Source organism: Oncorhynchus tshawytscha, linkage group LG31 (genome assembly GCF_018296145.1).
Source record: "Oncorhynchus tshawytscha isolate Ot180627B linkage group LG31, Otsh_v2.0, whole genome shotgun sequence".
NCBI classification, from domain to species: domain Eukaryota; kingdom Metazoa; phylum Chordata; class Actinopteri; order Salmoniformes; family Salmonidae; genus Oncorhynchus; species Oncorhynchus tshawytscha.
In genome coordinates, this window is record NC_056459.1 from 28,812,828 (window position 1) to 28,831,809 (window position 18,982).

Here is an 18,982-nt window from a genome sequence, read left to right on the forward strand (position 1 = left end):
TTGAACTCTCAAAATTACAATTATTCATAGAGAAACAACGAAATGGGATGTTCTGAGTCCATGTCAACGCTGAAATCATATCAGAAGATCATTTTTTAGGGTGTAATACACCTTTAATTGAGCATTTTGCGACAGAGGAATGTGCTGGTCTAGTTGTTATGCTGCATATGTCAAGCCCACCAGATTGATATAAACAACCATGATTACGCCAGACATGCTTACTTTGCAGTTAACATTTAATTGAGAAGGTTTTGGGGGAATGTCTTTCTGTCTACCCACAAGACAGTTATCATGATATAAACTGGCTATACAAACTGAATGATAGACAGACAAGCATGCACGCCACACAGACAGACCAGCGATATTGCTGAAAATGTATTGGCAGGTATGTTGGATAACTAGGGGTGGGATAATGTCGATGTGGATTTAACAGCAGCCGGGAGCTTAATTATTTTTTATTTAACCTTTATTTAACTAGGCAAGTCAGTTAAGAACAAATTCTTATTTACAAATGATAGCCTACACCGGCCAAACCTGGAAAACGCTGGGCCAATTGTGTGCCGCCCTATGGGACTCCCAATCACGGCCGGATGTGATTCAGCCTGGATTCTAACCAGGGAATGAACAGTTTGGGTAGGTTCTAACCAGGGAATGAATAGTTCAGGTAGGTTCTAACCAGGGAATGAACAGTTCGGGTAGGTTCTAACCAGGGAATGAACAGTTCGGGTAGGTTCTAACCAGGGAATGAACAGTTCGGGTAGGTTCTAACCAGGGAATGAACAGTTCGGGTAGGTTCTAACCAGGGAATGAACAGTTCGGGTAGGTTCTAACCAGGGAATGAACAGTTCGGGTAGGTTCTAACCAGGGAATGAACAGTTCGGGTAGGGTCTAACCAGGGAATGAACAGTTCGGGTAGGGTCTTACCAGGGAATGTCTCTTGACGTGCTCTCTGCGGGTGAACAGCTTGCCACAGAGATCACAGCTGAAGGAGCGGACGCCAGAGTGAATGATGAGGTGCCTCTTTAGTGTTCTCCGGTGCTTGGCGATGTAGTTACAGTGGGGACACTTGAGCTTATTCAGGGCCGTGTCGGACGACTCGCCTGAGAGAAACACACCAGGTTGCTTTCTAAACAGTTGATCAAATCCACATTGACACAGATAATGGAAGAGCAGACTTGGGGGCAGTCCTTTGTAGAGCCGCCCCAGTCTCTGGCAGTAGAACCCCTTGGTTCTTCACTTCCCAATTAAAGAGAGGAGTGGTGGGATGAGGGGTCATGTGTGTGGTGGGATGAGGGGTCATGTGTGTGGTGGTGGGACGAGGGGTCATGTGTGTGGTGGTGGGACGAGGGGTCATGTGTGTGGTGGTGGGGGACGAGGGGTCATGTGTGTGGTGGTGGGATGAGGGGTCATGTGTGTGGTGGTGGGATGAGGGGTCATGTGTGTGGTGGTGGGATGAGGGGTCATGTGTGTGGTGGTGGGATGAGGGGTCATGTGTGTGGTGGTGGGATGAGGGGTCATGTGTGTGGTGGTGGGATGAGGGGTCATGTGTGTGTGGTGGGATGAGGGGTCGTGTGTGTGGTGGTGTGGGATGAGGGGTCGTGTGCGTGGTGGTGGTGGGATGAGGGGTCGTGTGCATGGTGGTGGTGGGATGAGGGGTCGTGTGCATGGTGGTGGTGGGATGAGGGGTCGTGTGCGTGGTGGTGGTGGGATGAGGGGTCGTGTGTGTGGTGGTGGTGGGATGAGGGGTCGTGTGTGTGGTGGTGGTGGGATGAGGGGTCGTGTGCATGGTGGTGGTGGGATGAGGGGTCGTGTGCATGGTGGTGGTGGGATGAGGGGTCGTGTGCGTGGTGGTGGTGGGATGAGGGGTCGTGTGCGTGGTGGTGGTGGGATGAGGGGTCGTGTGTGTGGTGGTGGTGGGATGAGGGGTCATGTGTGTGTGGTGGGATGAGGGGTCATGTGTGTGGTGGTGGTGGGATGAGGGGTCGTGTGTGTGTGGTGGTATGAGGGGTCGTGGGTGTGGTGGTGGTGGGATGAGGGGTCGTGGGTGTGGTGGTGGTGGGATGAGGGGTCGTGGGTGTGGTGGTGGTGGTGGGATGAGGGGTCGTGGGTGTGGTGGTGGGATGAGGGGTCGTGGGTGTGGTGGTGGTGGGATGAGGGGTCGGATGGGTGTGGGTGTGGTGGGATGAGGGGTCGTGGGTGTGGTGGTGGGATGAGGGGTCGTGGGTGTGGTGGTGGGATGAGGGGTCGTGGGTGTGGTGGTGGGATGAGGGGTCGTGGGTGTGGTGGTGGGATGAGGGGTCGTGGGTGTGGTGGTGGGATGAGGGGTCGTGGGTGTGGTGGTGGGATGAGGGGTCGTGGGTGTGGTGGTGGGATGAGGGGTCGTGTGTGTGGTGGTGGGATGAGGGGTCGTGTGTGTGGTGGTGGGATGAGGGTCGTGAGTGTGGTGGTGGGATGAGGGGTCGTGAGTGTGGTGGTGGGATGAGGGGTCGTGTGTGTGTGGTGGGATGAGGGGTCATGTGTGGTGGTGGTGGGACGAGGGGTCGTGGGTGTGGTGGTGGGATGAGGGGTCGTGGGTGTGGTGGTGGGATGAGGGGTCGTGGGTGTGGTGGTGGGATGAGGGATCGTGGGTGTGGTGGTGGGATGAGGGGTCGTGGGATGAGGGGTCGTGGGTGTGGTGGTGGGATGAGGGGTCGTGGGTGTGGTGGTGGGATGAGGGGTCGTGGGTGTGGTGGTGGGATGAGGGGTCGGGTGGGTGGGTGGTGGGATGAGGGGTCGTGGGTGTGGTGGTGGGATGAGGGGTCGTGGGTGTGGTGGTGGGATGAGGGGTCGTGGGTGTGGTGGTGGGATGAGGGGTCGTGGGTGGGTGGTGGGATGAGGGGTCGTGGGTGTGGTGGTGGGATGAGGGGTCGTGGGTGTGGTGGTGGGATGAGGGGTCGTGGGTGTGGTGGTGGGATGAGGGGTCGTGAGTGTGGTGGTGGGATGAGGGGTCGTGAGTGTGGTGGTGGGATGAGGGGTCGTGTGTGGTGGTGGGATGAGGGGTCATGTGTGGTGGTGGTGGGACGAGGGGTCATGTGTGTGGTGGTGGGATGAGGGGTCGTGGGGTGTGGTGGTGGGATGAGGGGTGAGGTGGTGGTGGTGGGATGAGGTCATGGTGGGTGGTGGGATGAAGGTCATGTGTGTGGTGGTGGTGGGATGAGGGGTCATGTGTGTGGTGGTGGTGGGATGAGGGGTCATGTGTGTGGTGGTGGTGGGATGAGGGGTCATGTGTGTGGTGGTGGGATGAGGGGTCATGTGTGTGTGGTGGTGGGATGAGGGGTCATGTGTGTGGTGGTGGTGGGACGAGGGGTCATGTGTGTGGTGGTGGTGGGATGAGGGGTCATGTGTGTGGTGGTGGTGGGATGAGGGGTCATGTGTGTGGTGGTGGGATGAGGGGTCATGTGTGGTGGGATGAGGGTGGTGGTGGGATGAGGGGTCATGTGTGTGGTGGTGGGATGAGGGTCATGTGTGTGGTGGTGGGATGAGGGGTCGTGTGTGTGGTGGTGGGATGAGGGGTCGTGTGTGTGGTGGTGGGATGAGGGGTCATGTGTGGTGGTGGTGGGATGAGGGGTCGTGGGTGTGGTGGTGGGATGAGGGGTCGTGGGTGTGGTGGTGGTGGTGGGATGAGGGGTCGGGGTGGTGGTGGTGGGATGAGGGGTCGTGGGTGTGGTGGTGGGATGAGGGGTCGTGGGTGTGGTGGTGGGATGAGGGGTCATGTGGGTGGTGGTGGGATGAGGGTCGGTGGTGGTGGTGGGAGGGGGTCGTGGGTGTGGTGGTGGGATGAGGGGTCGTGTGTGTGGTGGTGGGACGAGGGGTCGTGTGTGGTGGTGGTGGGACGAGGGGTCATGTGTGTGGTGGTGGGATGAGGGGTCGTTGGGTGTGGTGGTGGTGGGATGAGGGGTCATTGGGTGTGGTGGTGGTGGGATGAGGGTCATGTGTGTGGTGGTGGTTGGATGAGGGGTCATGTGTGTGGTGGTGGTGGGATGAGGGGTCATGTGTGTGGTGGTGGTGGGATGAGGGGTCATGTGTGGGATGGTGGTGGTGGGATGAGGGGTCATGTGTGTGGTGGTGGTGGGATGAGGGGTCATGTGTGTGGTGGGGGATGAGGGGTCGTGTGTGTGGTGGGGGGATGAGGGGTCGTGTGTGTGGTGAATGAGGGGTCGTGTGTGTGGTGGTGGATGAGGGGTTGTGTGTGGTGGTGGGATGAGGGGTCGTGTGTGTGGTGGTGGGATGAGGGGTCATGTGTGTGGTGGTGGGATGAGGGGTCATGTGTGTGGTGGTGGGATGAGGGGTCGTGTGTGTGGTGGTGGGTGAGGGGTCGTGTGTGGTGGTGGTGGGATGAGGGGTCGTGTGTGGTGGTGGTGGGATGAGGGGTCGTGGGTGTAGTGGTGGGATGAGGGGTCATGTGTGTGGTGGTGGGATGAGGGGTCATGTGTGTGTGGTGGGATGAGGGGTCGTCTGTGTGGTGGTGGTGGGATGAGGGGTCGTGTGCGTGGTGGTGGGATGAGGGGTCATGTGCATGGTGGTGGTGGGATGAGGGGTCGTGTGTGTGGTGGTGGTGGGATGAGGGGTCGTGTGTGTGGTGGTGGTGGGATGAGGGGTCATGTATGGTGGTGGTGGGATGAGGGGTCGTGTGTGTGGTGGTGGTGGGATGAGGGGTCATGTGTGGTGGTGGTGGGATGAGGGGTCGTGTGTGTGGTGGTGGTGGGATGAGGGGTCATGTGTGGTGGTGGTGGGATGAGGGGTCGTGTGTGGTGGTGGTGGTAGGATGAGGGGTCATGTGTGTGGTGGTGGGATGAGGGGTCGCGTGTGTGGTGGTGGTGGGATGAGGGGTCATGTGTGGTGGTGGTGGTGGGATGAGGGGTCATGTGTGGTGGTGGTGGTGGGATGAGGGTCATGTGTGGTGGTGGTGGTGGGATGAGGGGTCATGTGTGGTGGTGGGATGAGGGGTCATGTGTGGTGGTGGTGGGATGAGGGGTCATGTGTGGTGGTGGTGGGATGAGGGGTCATGTGTGGTGGTGGTGGTGGGATGAGGGGTCATGTGTGGTGGTGGTGGTGGGATGAGGGGTCATGTGTGGTGGTGGTGGGATGAGGGGTCATGTGTGGTGGTGGTGGTGGGATGAGGGGTCATGTGTGGTGGTGGTGGGATGAGGGGTCATGTGTGGTGGTGGTGGGATGAGGGGTCATGTGTGGTGGTGGTGGTGGGATGAGGGGTCATGTGTGGTGGTGGTGGGATGAGGGGTCATGTGTGGTGGTGGTGGGATGAGGGGTCATGTGTGGTGGTGGTGGGATGAGGGGTCATGTGTGGTGGTGGTGGGATGAGGGGTCATGTGTGGTGGTGGTGGTGGGATGAGGGGTCATGTGTGGTGGTGGTGGGATGAGGGGTCATGTGTGGTGGTGGTGGTGGGATGAGGGTCATGTGTGGTGGTGGTGGTGGGATGAGGGGTCATGTGTGGTGGTGGTGGGATGATGAGGGTCATGTGTGGTGGTGGTGGGATGAGGGGTCATGTGTGGTGGTGGTGGGATGAGGGGTCATGTGTGGTGGTGGTGGTGGGATGAGGGGTCATGTGTGGTGGTGGTGGTGGGATGAGGGGTCATGTGTGGTGGTGGTGGGATGAGGGGTCATGTGTGGTGGTGGTGGTGGGATGAGGGGTCATGAGTGGTGGTGGTGGGATGAGGGGTCATGAGTGGTGGTGGTGGGATGAGGGGTCATGTGTGGTGGTGGTGGTGGGATGAGGGGTCATGAGTGGTTGAATCCTCAGTGAAAGGATATCATGTTTACTATGGTGTTACGGGAAGGAAAAACACTCGGTTAAATACTAAACTGTCGTGTTGTCATGGCTACACTACTGCCTAGGGAGTAACAAAATAAGTATAATTTGATTTCTCTACCAAAAACTAGTTTTACCATTAACCCACAAATATTCCTGATGTGTAGTTAGGAAAGAATGTGTCAGAAAATGCTGTACCTCAGCTGCTATTAACAGAGATCAACACATCAGGCTAAAGTCTAGTACAGCCTCCATAACCAATTTACACCATTGTGAAGAAAGATGTTTGACAAATCTAGCATGTGAGAAATGTGTAGTGATGTCGTAACACCCACTAACCACCTAAGGGACAAGTGTAGATGTGACTGTAGTCAAACTATTGATTTGGCTGGCTAGGCTCACATCACAGACAGCTGCATGATAGGGTCCTGCCTTTGTCTTTGTTTGAGTCAAGACGCCCTAAACAAAAGAGTTGTCAAGCAGGCCAGGTTGCCAGGGGGCTGAGGAAAAACAGGTCACCTGTGTGCTGTGTTCAACTGGCTAATGTGCTATTCACAACACCATCTTGGAGGATATCTGCGTAAGTCATTTATCTCCTATCCAGAACAACCTACAATATCGGAAGTATTCACATCTTTGATCGTCATCACATTAACCAACCACCGAATTAGGTTCATGACATAAGGTGTGAAAACAAATCTGTCATAAGAATGTGTTTGGTAATATTGAATCAGTAAGTCTGAACATATATCTGCCACTGGGGCCATCTACTATATGGTATAATAACAGGAGAACACAACCCTTACCATTCTCCCAGGACTCCCCTTGCTGGGACTCTTGCAGGAGGCTGTACTGAAACTGATTGGCCAGTTCTGTGAGAGGAGAAACAAAGACATGATTAGAGGGTCTGAAAGCTTTTGGGGGGACAGACAGACACTACCTTATGTACACAAACACCAGGCCCCACCTACCCCGGGGTCTTGTTCAGCTGGGTACACCTCTAGCAAACCGGTTTAAAACTAAGTTAGAACAAAAATGTGAGTTTCTTATTTGAAAAGTCGTTGAGGTAGACACTCCCTGTTTCAGTCTGCCTTCGTTCTTTCCGTTTGGTGCCTAATCCAAAATGAACACGACTCTGGTGCCTAATCCGAAATGAACACGACCCTGGTGCCTAATCCCAAATGAACACGACCCTGGTGCCTAATCCCAGATGAACACGACTCTGGTGCCTAATCCGAAATGAACACAACCCTGGTGCCTAATCCCAGATGAACACGACTTTAGTGCCTAATCCCAGATGAACACAACCCTGGTGCTGCCTGTGTTCTGTCATCCATTCCCTAGCCTGCCTGTCTGTCTGCTACTGTATGTAGGTACACTTCTTCTAGCCAGGACAGCGTGTTCAGCAGCCTCTCCCACTGGGCTGTGTATTAATATGTGAATCACAGGATGGAGCCCTCAGCCCCTCACTTAGGATCACTGAACAGGCTTAATTAGCCATATCTCTGGGCCTGGCCCTCAGAACCTATTGTTAAGAACCTGACCACCGGTCCCATTCTCTATCCTGCCTGCCAGCCAGCCTGCCTGCCTGGGTCAATATTTGGAATGGCGAGGACAGCCCCAGTGCATTAGGGGAGATTAGGGAGGGAGAGAGGGTCAGACCATAAGAGTTAATTGTGTGTTGTTTGGAGAGGAACCAATAATGTATAGCCATGAAACCAGCAGCTCTGCTATAGTAAAGCAGGGGGGGGGGGTTCACCTATATCATAGCTCCTGTTTTTCCGGCACCAAGCATAAGAGAACAGACTGGAACAGGGAGAGACTATCGAGACTTAATAGGAATCGTGGCTGATTAATGAAAATGGCGCCGGGGGAGATGGCTGCCGTTTTACGGTCTCCTTACCAATTGTGCTATTATGTGTTTTTTTATCGTATTATTTGTACATAATGTTTCTGCAAACGTATCTTACGGAAGAAAAGAGCTTCTAGATATCAGGACAGCGATCACTCACCTCGGATTAGACAAAGATTTCTTCAACAACAACAAGCAGGACTCACACGATATTCTCCAAACACCCTACAGGACAGACATCCCAATTATTCGCAAAAGGAAGCGACGCAGAGGACAAAGAGCCGGATGCCTCGTCCGGACCTACAGAGGACGAAGAGCCGGATGCCTCGTCCGGACCTACAGAGGACGAAGAGCCGGATGCCTCGTCCGGACCTACAGAGGACGAAGAGCCGGATGCCTCGTCCGGACCTACAGAGGACGAAGAGCCGGATGCCTCGTCCGGACCTACAGAGGACGAAGAGCCGGATGCCTCGTCCGGACCTACAGAGGACGAAGAGCTGGATGCCTCGTCCGGACCCGCAGAAGACAACTAGGAAAGCTGCCGTTACCGTCAATATTACTTGCCAACATGCAGTCATTGGACAATAAACTAGACGAGGTACTATCACGAATATCCTACCAATGGGACATCAAAAACTGTAATATCCTATGTTTCACGGAATCGTGGCTGAATGACGAAATGGATATTCAGCTAGCGGGATACACGCTGCACCGGCAAGATAGAACAGCACACTCCGGTAAGACGAGGGGGGTGTCTGTGCATATTTGTAAACAACAGCTGGTGCACGAAATCTAAGGAAGTCTCTAGATTTTGCTATATATATTGTGATAAACTGCAGGCCACACTACTTGCCTAGAGAGTTCTCAGCTATACTTTTTGTGGCTGTTTATTTACCACCACAGACAGATGCTGGCACTAAGACCGCACTCAGTCAGCTGTATAAGGAAATAAGCAAACAGGAAACTGCTCACCCAGAGGCGGCGCTCCTAGTGGCCGGAGACTTTAAGGCAGGGAAACTTAAATCAGTTCTACCAAATCTCTATCAACTTGTTAGATGTGCAACCAGAGTGAAAAAAATTCTAGATCACCTGTCCTCCACACACAGAGACGCGTACAAAGCACTCCCTCGCCCTCCATTTGGTAAATCCAACCATACCTCTATCCTCCTGATTCCTGCTTACAAGCGAAAATTAAAGCAGGACGCACCAGTGACTTGGTCTATAAAAAAATGGTCAGATGAAGCAGATGCTAAACTACAGGACTGTTTTGCTATAACAGACTGGAACATGTTCCGGGATTCTTCCGATGGCATTGAGGAGTACACCACATCAGTCACTGGCTTTATCAATAAGTGCATTGAGGACGTCGTCCCCACAGTGACTGTACGTACATACCCCAGCCAGAAGCCATGAATTACAGGCAACATTCACACAGAGCTAAAGGGTAGAGCTGCCGCTTTCAAGGTGCGGGACTCTAACCCGGAAACTTACAAGAAATCCCGCTATGCCCTGCGACGAACCATCAAACAGGCAAAGCATCAATGCAGGGCTAAGACTGAATCATACTACACCGGCTCCGACGCACGTCGGATGTTGCAGGGCTTGCAAACTATTACAGACTACAAAGGGAAGCACAGCCGCGAGCTGCCCAGTTACATGAGCCTACCAGACGAGCTAAATCAAAGCAGACCACCATAATCCCTGTGCCCAAGAACACGAAGGCAATCTGGCTAAATGACTACAGACCCGTAGCCCTCACGTTCGTAGCCATGAAGTGCTTTAAAAGGCTGGTAATGGCTCACATTAACACCATTATTCCAGAAACCCTAGACCCACTCCAATTTGTATACCGCCCAAACAGATCCACAGATGATGCAATCTCTACTGCACTGCCCTTTCCCACCTGGACAAAAGGAACACCTATGTGAGAATGCTGTTCACCGACTACAGCTCAGCATTCAACACCATAGTACCCTCAAAGCTCATCACCAAGCTAAGGATCCTGGGACTAAACACCTCCCTCTGCAACTGGATCCTGGACTTCCTGACAGGTCGCCCCCAGGTGGTGAGGGTAGGTAGCAACACATCTGCCACGCTGATCCTCAACACTGGAGTTCCCCAGGCGTGCTCAGTCCCCTCCTGTACTCCCTGTTCACCCACGACTGCATGGCCAGGCACGATTCCAACACCATCATTCATTTTTGCTGACGACACAACAGTGGTAGGCCTGATCACCGACAACGTATAGACAGCCTATAGGGAGGAGGTCAGAGACCTGGCCGGGTGGTGCCAGAATAACAACCTATCCCTCAACGTAACCAAGACTAAGGAGATTATTGTGGACTACAGGAAAAGGAGCACCGAGCATGTCCCCATTCTCATCGACGGGTCTGTAGTGGAGCAGGTTGAGAGCTTCAAATTCCTTGGTGTCCACATCAACAACAAACTAGATTGGTCCAAACACACCAAGACAGTCGTGAAGAGGGCACGACAAAGCCTATTCCCCCTCAAGAAACTAAAAAGATTTGGCATGGGTCCTGAGATCCTCAAAAGGTTCAGCAGCTGCATCGAGAGCATGTTGCGTCACTGCCTGGTACGGCAATTGCTCGGCCTCCGACCGCAAGGCACTTCAGAGGGTAGTGCGTACGGCCCAGTACATTACTGGGGCAAAGATGCCTGCCATCCAGGACCTCTACACCAGGCGGTGTCAGAGGAAGGCCCTAAAAATTGTCAAAGACCCCAGCCACAGACTGTTCTCTCTACTACCGCATGGCAAGTGGTACCGGAGTGCCAAGTCTAGGACAAAAAGGCTTCTCAACTGTTTTTACCCCCAAGCCATAAGACTCCTGAACATCTAACCAAATGGTTACACAGACTATTTGCATTGTGTGCCTCCCCCCAAACCCTCTTTAACGCTGCTGCTACTCTCTGTTTATCATATATGCATAGTCACTTTAACCATATCTACATGTACATACTACCTCAATCAGCCTGACTAACTGGTGCTCCCGCACATTGGCTAACCGGGCTATCTGCATTGTGTCCCGCCACCCACCAACCCCTCTTTTTACGTTTCTGCTACTCTGTTCATCATATATGCATAGTCACTTTAACGATCCCTACATGTACATACTACCTAAATGGCCCGACCAACCAGTGCTCCCGCACATTGGCTAACCGGGCTATCTGCATTGTGTCCCGCCACCCACCAACCCCTCTTTTTACGTTTCTGCTACTCTGTTCATCATATATGCATAGTCACTTTAACGATCCCTACATGTACATACTACCTCAATAAGCCTGACTAACAGGTGTCTGTATACAGCCTTGATACTCTTTTTTCCCAATGTCTTTTTACTGTTGTTTTATTTCTTTACTTACCCACACACACACACACACCTTTTTTTCTTTCGCACCATTGGTTAGAGCCTGTAAGTAAGCATTTCACTGTAAGGTCTACCTACACCTGTTATATTTGGCGCACGTGACAAATAAACTTTGATTTGAAATTATAATTTTCATTGCCTGTTGCAAAATGTTTTAAAATGCTGTGCCCTAATGAACACGATCCGGCTTCTATAGAGCTCAGCCATGCTAAACAGCAGCTTCTCCTCATAGTAATCCACACTACTACAGAGTTCAGCCATGCTAAACAGCAGCTTCTCCTCATAGTAATCCACACTACTACAGAGTTCAGCCATGCTAAACAGCAGCTTCTCCTCATAGTAATCCACACTACTACAGAGCTCAGCCATGCTAAACAGCAGCTTCTCCTCATAGTAATCCACACTACTACAGAGCTCAGCCATGCTAAACAGCAGCTTCTCCTCATAGTAATCCACACTACTACAGAGCTCAGCCATGCTAAACAGCAGCTTCTCCTCATAGTAATCCACACTACTACAGAGCTCAGCCATGCTAAACAGCAGCTTCTCCTCATAGTAATCCACACTACTACAGAGCTCAGCCATGCTAAACAGCAGCTTCTCCTCAAAGTAATCCACCCTACTACAGAGCTCAGCCATGCTAAACAGCAGCTTCTCCTCAGGGTAATCCACACTCCTACGTACAGTTCACTTATACTTCAGAAGGAATTTTTCTCCGATTGGCTGAAGAGACGGAGAGAACGGGAGATGTCGAAGTGCCAAATTAGGGAATGGTGTTGTTGCATTAATGATGAGACACACGTTACTGGAACACCCCTCTCTACATTAAAGTGGTTCAGGAACATGAGCTCAGATCAGTTGTGTTTAAAGAAGCCCAAAGGAAGAATGTTTCCCCTGCATTAGGAGTGAACACCCTCCCACTTAATACATCATATCATTCCATACAGCACACTGCTTAATGGGGGAGAGTTGGGACTGTGTGTGTGTGTGTGTGTGACAGGCTCATAGACTTAGAGATTACCCAGGGTTTCTGTGGTATGGGGCGGCAGAGCGAGAAGAGAAGTGGGCCGGCTTAAAAACGCTGTCCATAATCATATATGAATGCATTCACTTCGGATCAGACCTGGGTTCATACACTACCAGGTGATATATACACACTACCAGGTTATATACATACACTACCAGGTTATATATATATACACTACCATGGTATATATACACTACCAGGTTATATACACACTACCAGGTTATATATACACACTACCAGGTTACATATACACACACTACCAGGTTATATATATATATATATACACTACCAGGTTATATATCTATAAACACACTACCAGGTTATATGTATATACACTACCAGGTTATATATACACACTACCAGGTTATATATATATATACACTACCAGGTTATATATACACATTACCAGGTATATATATATATACACTACCAGGTTTTATACATACTACCAGGTTATATATACACACTACCAGGTTATATATATATACACAAAACAAGGTTATATATATACACTACCTGGTTATATATACACTACCAGGTTATATATATATATACACTACCAGGTTATATATATACACTACCAGGTTACATATACACACTACCAGGTTACATATATACACTACCAGGTTATATACACACTACCAAGTTATATATACCTACCAGGTTATATATATATATATACTACCAGGTTATATATATATACACAACACCAGGTTATATATACACTACCAGGTTATATATACATTACCAGGTTATAAATATATACACTACCAGGTTATATATATACACACTACCAGGTTATAAATACACTACCAGGTTATATATACACTACCAGGTTATATATATACACTACCAGGTTATATATATACACTACCAGGTTATATATACTACCAGGTTATATATATAAACACTACCAGGTTATATATAAACTACCAGGTTATATATACAAACTACCAGGTTATATATATACACTACCAGGTTATATATACACTCTACCAGGTTATATATATACACTACCAGGTTATATATATACACTACCAGGTTATATATACACTACCAGGTTATATATATATATACACACTACCAGGTTATATATATATATACACACTACCAGATTATATATATACACTACCAGGTTATATATACACTACCAGGTTATATATATACACTACCAGGTTATATATATAAACTACCAGGTTATATACATACACTACCAGGTGATATATACACACTACCAGGTTTTTATATATATATACACTACCATGGTATATACACTACCATGTTATATATACACTACCATGTTATATATACACTACCAGGTTTTATATATATATATATATTGTAACAGTTCTCTAGGTGTGAAGGAGAGAGTCGGACCAAAATGCAGCGTGGCTATTGCAATCCATGTTTATTTAATAATATACAAACACGAACTTTACAAAAACAATAAACGTAATGTGAAAACCGAAACAGCCTAAACTGGTGCAAACTAACACAGAGGACACTAAGGACAATCACCCACGACAAACTCAAAGAATATGGCTGCCTAAATATGGTTCCCAATCAGAGACAACGATAAACACCTGCCTCTGATTGAGAACCACTCCAGACAGCCATAGACTTTGCTAGATAACCCCACTAGCTACAATCCCAATACATACACACCAAAACCCCAAGACAAAACACACCACAATACAAAAACCCCATGCCACACCCTGGCCTGACCCAATACATGAAGAAAAACACAAAATACTTAGACCAGGGCGTGACAGAACCCCCCTAAGGTGCGGACTCCCGAACGCACCTCAAAAACAATAGGGAGGGTCCGGGTGGGCGTCTGTCCATGGTGGCGGCTCCGGCGCGGGACGTGGAACCCACTCAGTCAATGTCTTAGTCCCCTCTCCTCGCGTTCCTGGATAGTCCACCCTCGCCGCCGACCATGGCCTAGTAGTCCTCACCCAGAAACCCACTGGACTGAGGAGCAGATCGGGACTGAAAGACAGCTCGGGACTGAGGCAGCTCGGGACTGAGGGGAAGCTCGGGAGTGAGAGAAAGCTCAGGAGAGTGAGAGAGGAAGCTCAGGAGTGAGAGGAAGCTCAGGAGTGAGAGGAAGCTCAGGAGTGAGAGGAAGCTCAGGAGTGAGTCAGAGAGGAAGCTCAGGCAGGTTGATGCATCTACCAGATCCTGGCTGGCTGGCGGATCCTGGCTGACTGGTGGATCCTGGCTGACTGGCGGATCCTGGCTGACTGGCGGATCCTGGCCGACTGGCGGATCCTGGCCGACTGGCGGATCCTGGCCGACTGGCAGTTCTGGCAGATCCCGGCTGACTGGCGGATCTGGAAGAGTCTGGTTGACTAGCAGATCTGGAAGAGTCTGGATGACTGGCAGATCTGGAAGAGTCTAGCTGACTGGCAGATCTGGAAGAGTCTGGTTGACTGGCAGATCTGGAAGAGTCTGGTTGACTGGCAGATCTGGAAGAGTCTGGTTGACTGGCAGATCTGGAAGAGTCTGGCTGACTGGCAGATCTGGAAGAGTCTGGCTGACTGGCTGGAAGAGTCTGGCAGATCTGGAAGAGTCTGGCTGACTGGCAGATCTGGAAGAGTCTGGCCGACTGGCGGATCCTGGCAGACTGAAAGATCTGGCTGCTCCATGCTGACTGGCGGCTCTGGCTGATCCATGCTGACTGGCGGCTCTGGCTGCTCCATGTAGGCTGACAGCTCTGGCGGCTTCTTACAGACTGGCAGCTCTGGCGGCTCCGTGCAGACTGGCAGCTCCTTGCAGACTGGCAGCTCCTTACAGACTGGTAGCTCCTTGCAGACTGACAGCTCCTTGCAGACTGACAGCTCCGTGCAGACTGGCAGCTCCTTGCAGACTGGCAGCTCCTTGCAGACTGAGACTGACAGCTCTGGCTGCTCCATGCAGACTGACAGCTCTGCTGTGACTGCTCCATGCAGGCTGGCAGCTCTGGCTTCTCCATGCAGGCTGGCAGCTCTGGCTGCTCCATGCAGGCTGGCAGCTCTGGCTGCGCTGAACAGGCGGGAGACTCCGGCAGCGCAGGAGAGGAGAGAGGCTCTGGCTGCGCTGAACAGGCGGGAGACTCCAGCAGCGCTGTAGAGGAGAAAGGCTCTGGCTGCGCTGAACAGGCAGGAGACTCCAGCAGCGCTGTAGAGGAGAAAGGCTCCGGCAGCGCTGAACAGACGTGAGACTCCGGCAGCGCAGGAGAGGAGAAAGGCTCCGGCAGCACTGGAGAGGCGAGGCGCACTGTAGGCCTGATGCGTGGTGCTGGTACTGTTGGTACTGAACCAAGAACACGCACAGGAAGCCTGGTGCGGGGAGCTGCTACCGGAGGGCTGGAGTGTGGAGGTGGCACAGGATGGGCTAGACCGTGAAGGCGTACTGGAGATCTTGAGAGCAGTGCTGGCACAGGACGTGCAAGGCTAGGGATATGCACAGGAGGCCTGGTGCGTGAGGCTGGCACCAACTTCACCAGCCGACTAACACGCACCTCAGGACGAGTATGGAGCGCTAACCCAGGTGCCATCAAATCCCCGACACGTTCCGTCGGGCGAATTCCATGCAAAAAGCACCAACACAGCAACTCCTCATTTCTCTCTCCTCCAATTTCCCCATTAACTCCTTCACAGTCTCTGTTTCGCTCACCTCCAACACCGGCTCTGGTTCTGGTCTCCTCCTTGGCTCCTCACGATAAACAGGGAGAGTTGGCTCAGGTCTGACTCCTGACTCTTTCACACTCTCCCTGAGCCCCCCAATACATTTTTGGGGCTGACTCTCAGGCTTCCTTCCGAGTCGCCGTGCTGCCTCCTCATACCGGCGCCTCTCCGCTTTCGCCGCCTCCAGTTCTTCTTTGGGGCGGCGATATTCTCCAGGCTGAGCCCAGGGTCCTTCTCCATTTAGGATTTCCTCCCATGTCCAGAAATCCTTATAGCGCATCTCCTCTTTGGGCTGCTCCTGCATGTTGACACGCTGCTTGGTCCATTGGTGGTGGGTGATTCTGTAACGGTTCTCTAGGTGTGAAGGAGAGTCGGACCAAAATGCAGCGTGGCTATTGCAATCCATGTTTATTTAATAATAAACAAACACGAACTTTACAAAAACAATAAACGTAATGTGAAAACCGAAACAGCCTAAACTGGTGCAAACTAACACAGAGGACACTAAGGACAATCACCCACGACAAACTCAAAGAATATGGCTGCCTAAATATGGTTCCCAATCAGAGACAATGATAAACACCTGCCTCTGATTGAGAACCACTCCAGACAGCCATAGACTTTGCTAGATAACCCCACTAGCTACAATCCCAATACATACACACCAAAACCCCAAGACAAAACACACCACAATACAAAAACCCCATGCCACACCCTGGCCTGACCCAATACATGAAGAAAAACACAAAATACTTAGACCAGGGCGTGACATATATACACTACCAGGTTATATATATACACTACCAGGTTATATATATATACACTACCAGGTTATGTACACACTACCAGGTTATATATACACTACCAGGTCGTGACATATATACACTACCAGGTTATATATATACACTACCAGGTTATATATACACCAGGTTATATATATACACTACCAGGTTATATATACACACTACAAGGTAATATATACACACTACCAGGTTATATACACACTACCAGGTTATATATATACACTACCAGGTTATATATACACACTACAAGGTAATATATACACACTACCAGGTTATATACATACTACCAGGTTATATATACCCACTACCAGGTTATATATATACACTACCAGGTTATATATATATATATATACACTACCAGGTTATATATATATACACACTACCAGGTTATATATACACTACCAGGTTATATATACACTACCAGGTTATATATACAGGTTATATATATACACTACCAGGTTATATATACACACTACCAGGTTATATATACACTACCAGGTTATATATATACACTACCAGGTTATATACACACTACCAGGTTATATATATACCAGGTTATATATACACTACCAGGTTATATATACATACACTACCAGGTTATATACATACACTACCAGGTTATATATATACACTACCAGGTTATATATACACACTACCAGGTTATAAATATACACTACCAGGTTATATATACACTACTATATATACACTACCAGGTTATATATACACTACCAGGTTATAAATATACACTACCAGGTTATATATACACACTACCAGGTTATATATACACACCAGGTTATACCAGGTTATATATACCAGGTTATATATACACTACCAGGTTATATATACACACTACCAGGTTATATATATACACCATATATATATATAAATATATATATATGCTTTACCAGGTTATATATACACACTACCAGGTTATATATATACACTACCAGGTTATATATACACTACCAGGTTATATATATACACTACCAGGTTATATATACACTACCAGGTTATAAATATACACTACCAGGTTATATATACACTACCAGGTTATATATACACTACCATGTTATAAATATACACTACCAGGTTATATATACACTACCAGGTTATAAATATACACTACCTGGTTATATATACACTACCAGGTTATATATACACTACCATGTTATAAATATACACTACCAGGTTATATATACACTACCAGGTTATAAATATACACTACCTGGTTATATATACACTACCAGGTTATATATACACTACCATGTTATAAATATACACTACCAGGTTATATATACACACTACCAGGTTATATATACACTACCAGGTACCAGGTTATTTATATACACTTATATATACACTACCAGGTTATATATACACTACCAGGTTATATATACACTACCAGGTTATATATACACTACCAGGTTATATATATACACACTACCAGGTTATATATATACATATATATACACACTACCAGGTTATATATATACACACTACCAGGTTATAAATATACACTACCTGTTATATATACACTACCAGGTTATATATACACTACCAGGTTATATATAAAAGGTTATACACTACCATGTTATAAATATACACTACCAGGTTATATATACACTACCAGGTTATAAATATACACTACCTGGTTATATATACCTACCTATATATACACTGTAGGTATAACAGTTTATATCACTCTCGGTTAGTAGTATCTACCTACCTGTTGTATATACAACAGGTTTGTATACTCTACCATGTTAGTAAATATCTACTACCTGTTGTAGGTGAACAGTTTGTCTCTCTCGGTGCAGTAGTGTCTATCTACCTGTTGTAGGTGAACAGTTTGTCTCTCTCGGTGCAGTAGGATCTACCTACCTGTTGTAGGTGAACAGTTTGTTTCTCTCGGTGCAGTAGGATCTACCTACCTGTTGTAGGTGAACAGTTTGTTTCTCTCGGTGCAGTAGGATCTACCTACCTGTTGTAGCGTAGCAGCACACAGTTCTATAGCGATGTAGGTGAACAGTTTGTCTCTCTCGGTGCAGTAGTATCTGATGACGTTTGGATGTTCGTCCGATTCCCGGAGCAGCTGGACCTCTCGCTCTGCAACATCAAAACACTCTGGAAGGATCCGCTTCACCGCCACGCGACGGCCGTCAAAACGGCCCCTGGAACATTTCATTTATCAGGAACTTATCAGGAATATATAATGACTATGTCATGAATATACAATGACTATGTCATGAATATATAATGACTATATCATGAATATGTAATGGCTATGTCACAAATATATAATGACTATGCCATAAATATACAATGACTATGTCATGAATATATAATGAATATGTCATGAATGTATAATGACTATAACATGACTATATAATGACTATATCATGAATATGTAATGGCTATGTCACGAATATATAATGA

General features: G+C 48.8%; 1 protein-coding gene across 2 annotated transcripts in view; it reads right to left on the reverse strand.

The window, feature by feature from the left end:
* Window positions 1–18,982, reverse strand: part of LOC112236019 (zinc finger and BTB domain-containing protein 10) — a 39,595-nt gene that overhangs the window by 8,310 nt on the left and 12,303 nt on the right. Inside the window, exons 3-4 of one of the 2 annotated variants that reach the window (XM_042310018.1) lie at window positions 6,614–6,679; window positions 925–1,100 (exon numbers count right to left, since the gene is read on the reverse strand). In XM_042310018.1, coding sequence (XP_042165952.1) covers window positions 925–1,100; window positions 6,614–6,679 — 242 coding nt within the window. The remainder of the gene's footprint in view (window positions 1–924; window positions 1,101–6,613; window positions 6,680–18,982) is intronic. The other variant, XM_042310019.1, reaches the window with a different exon arrangement.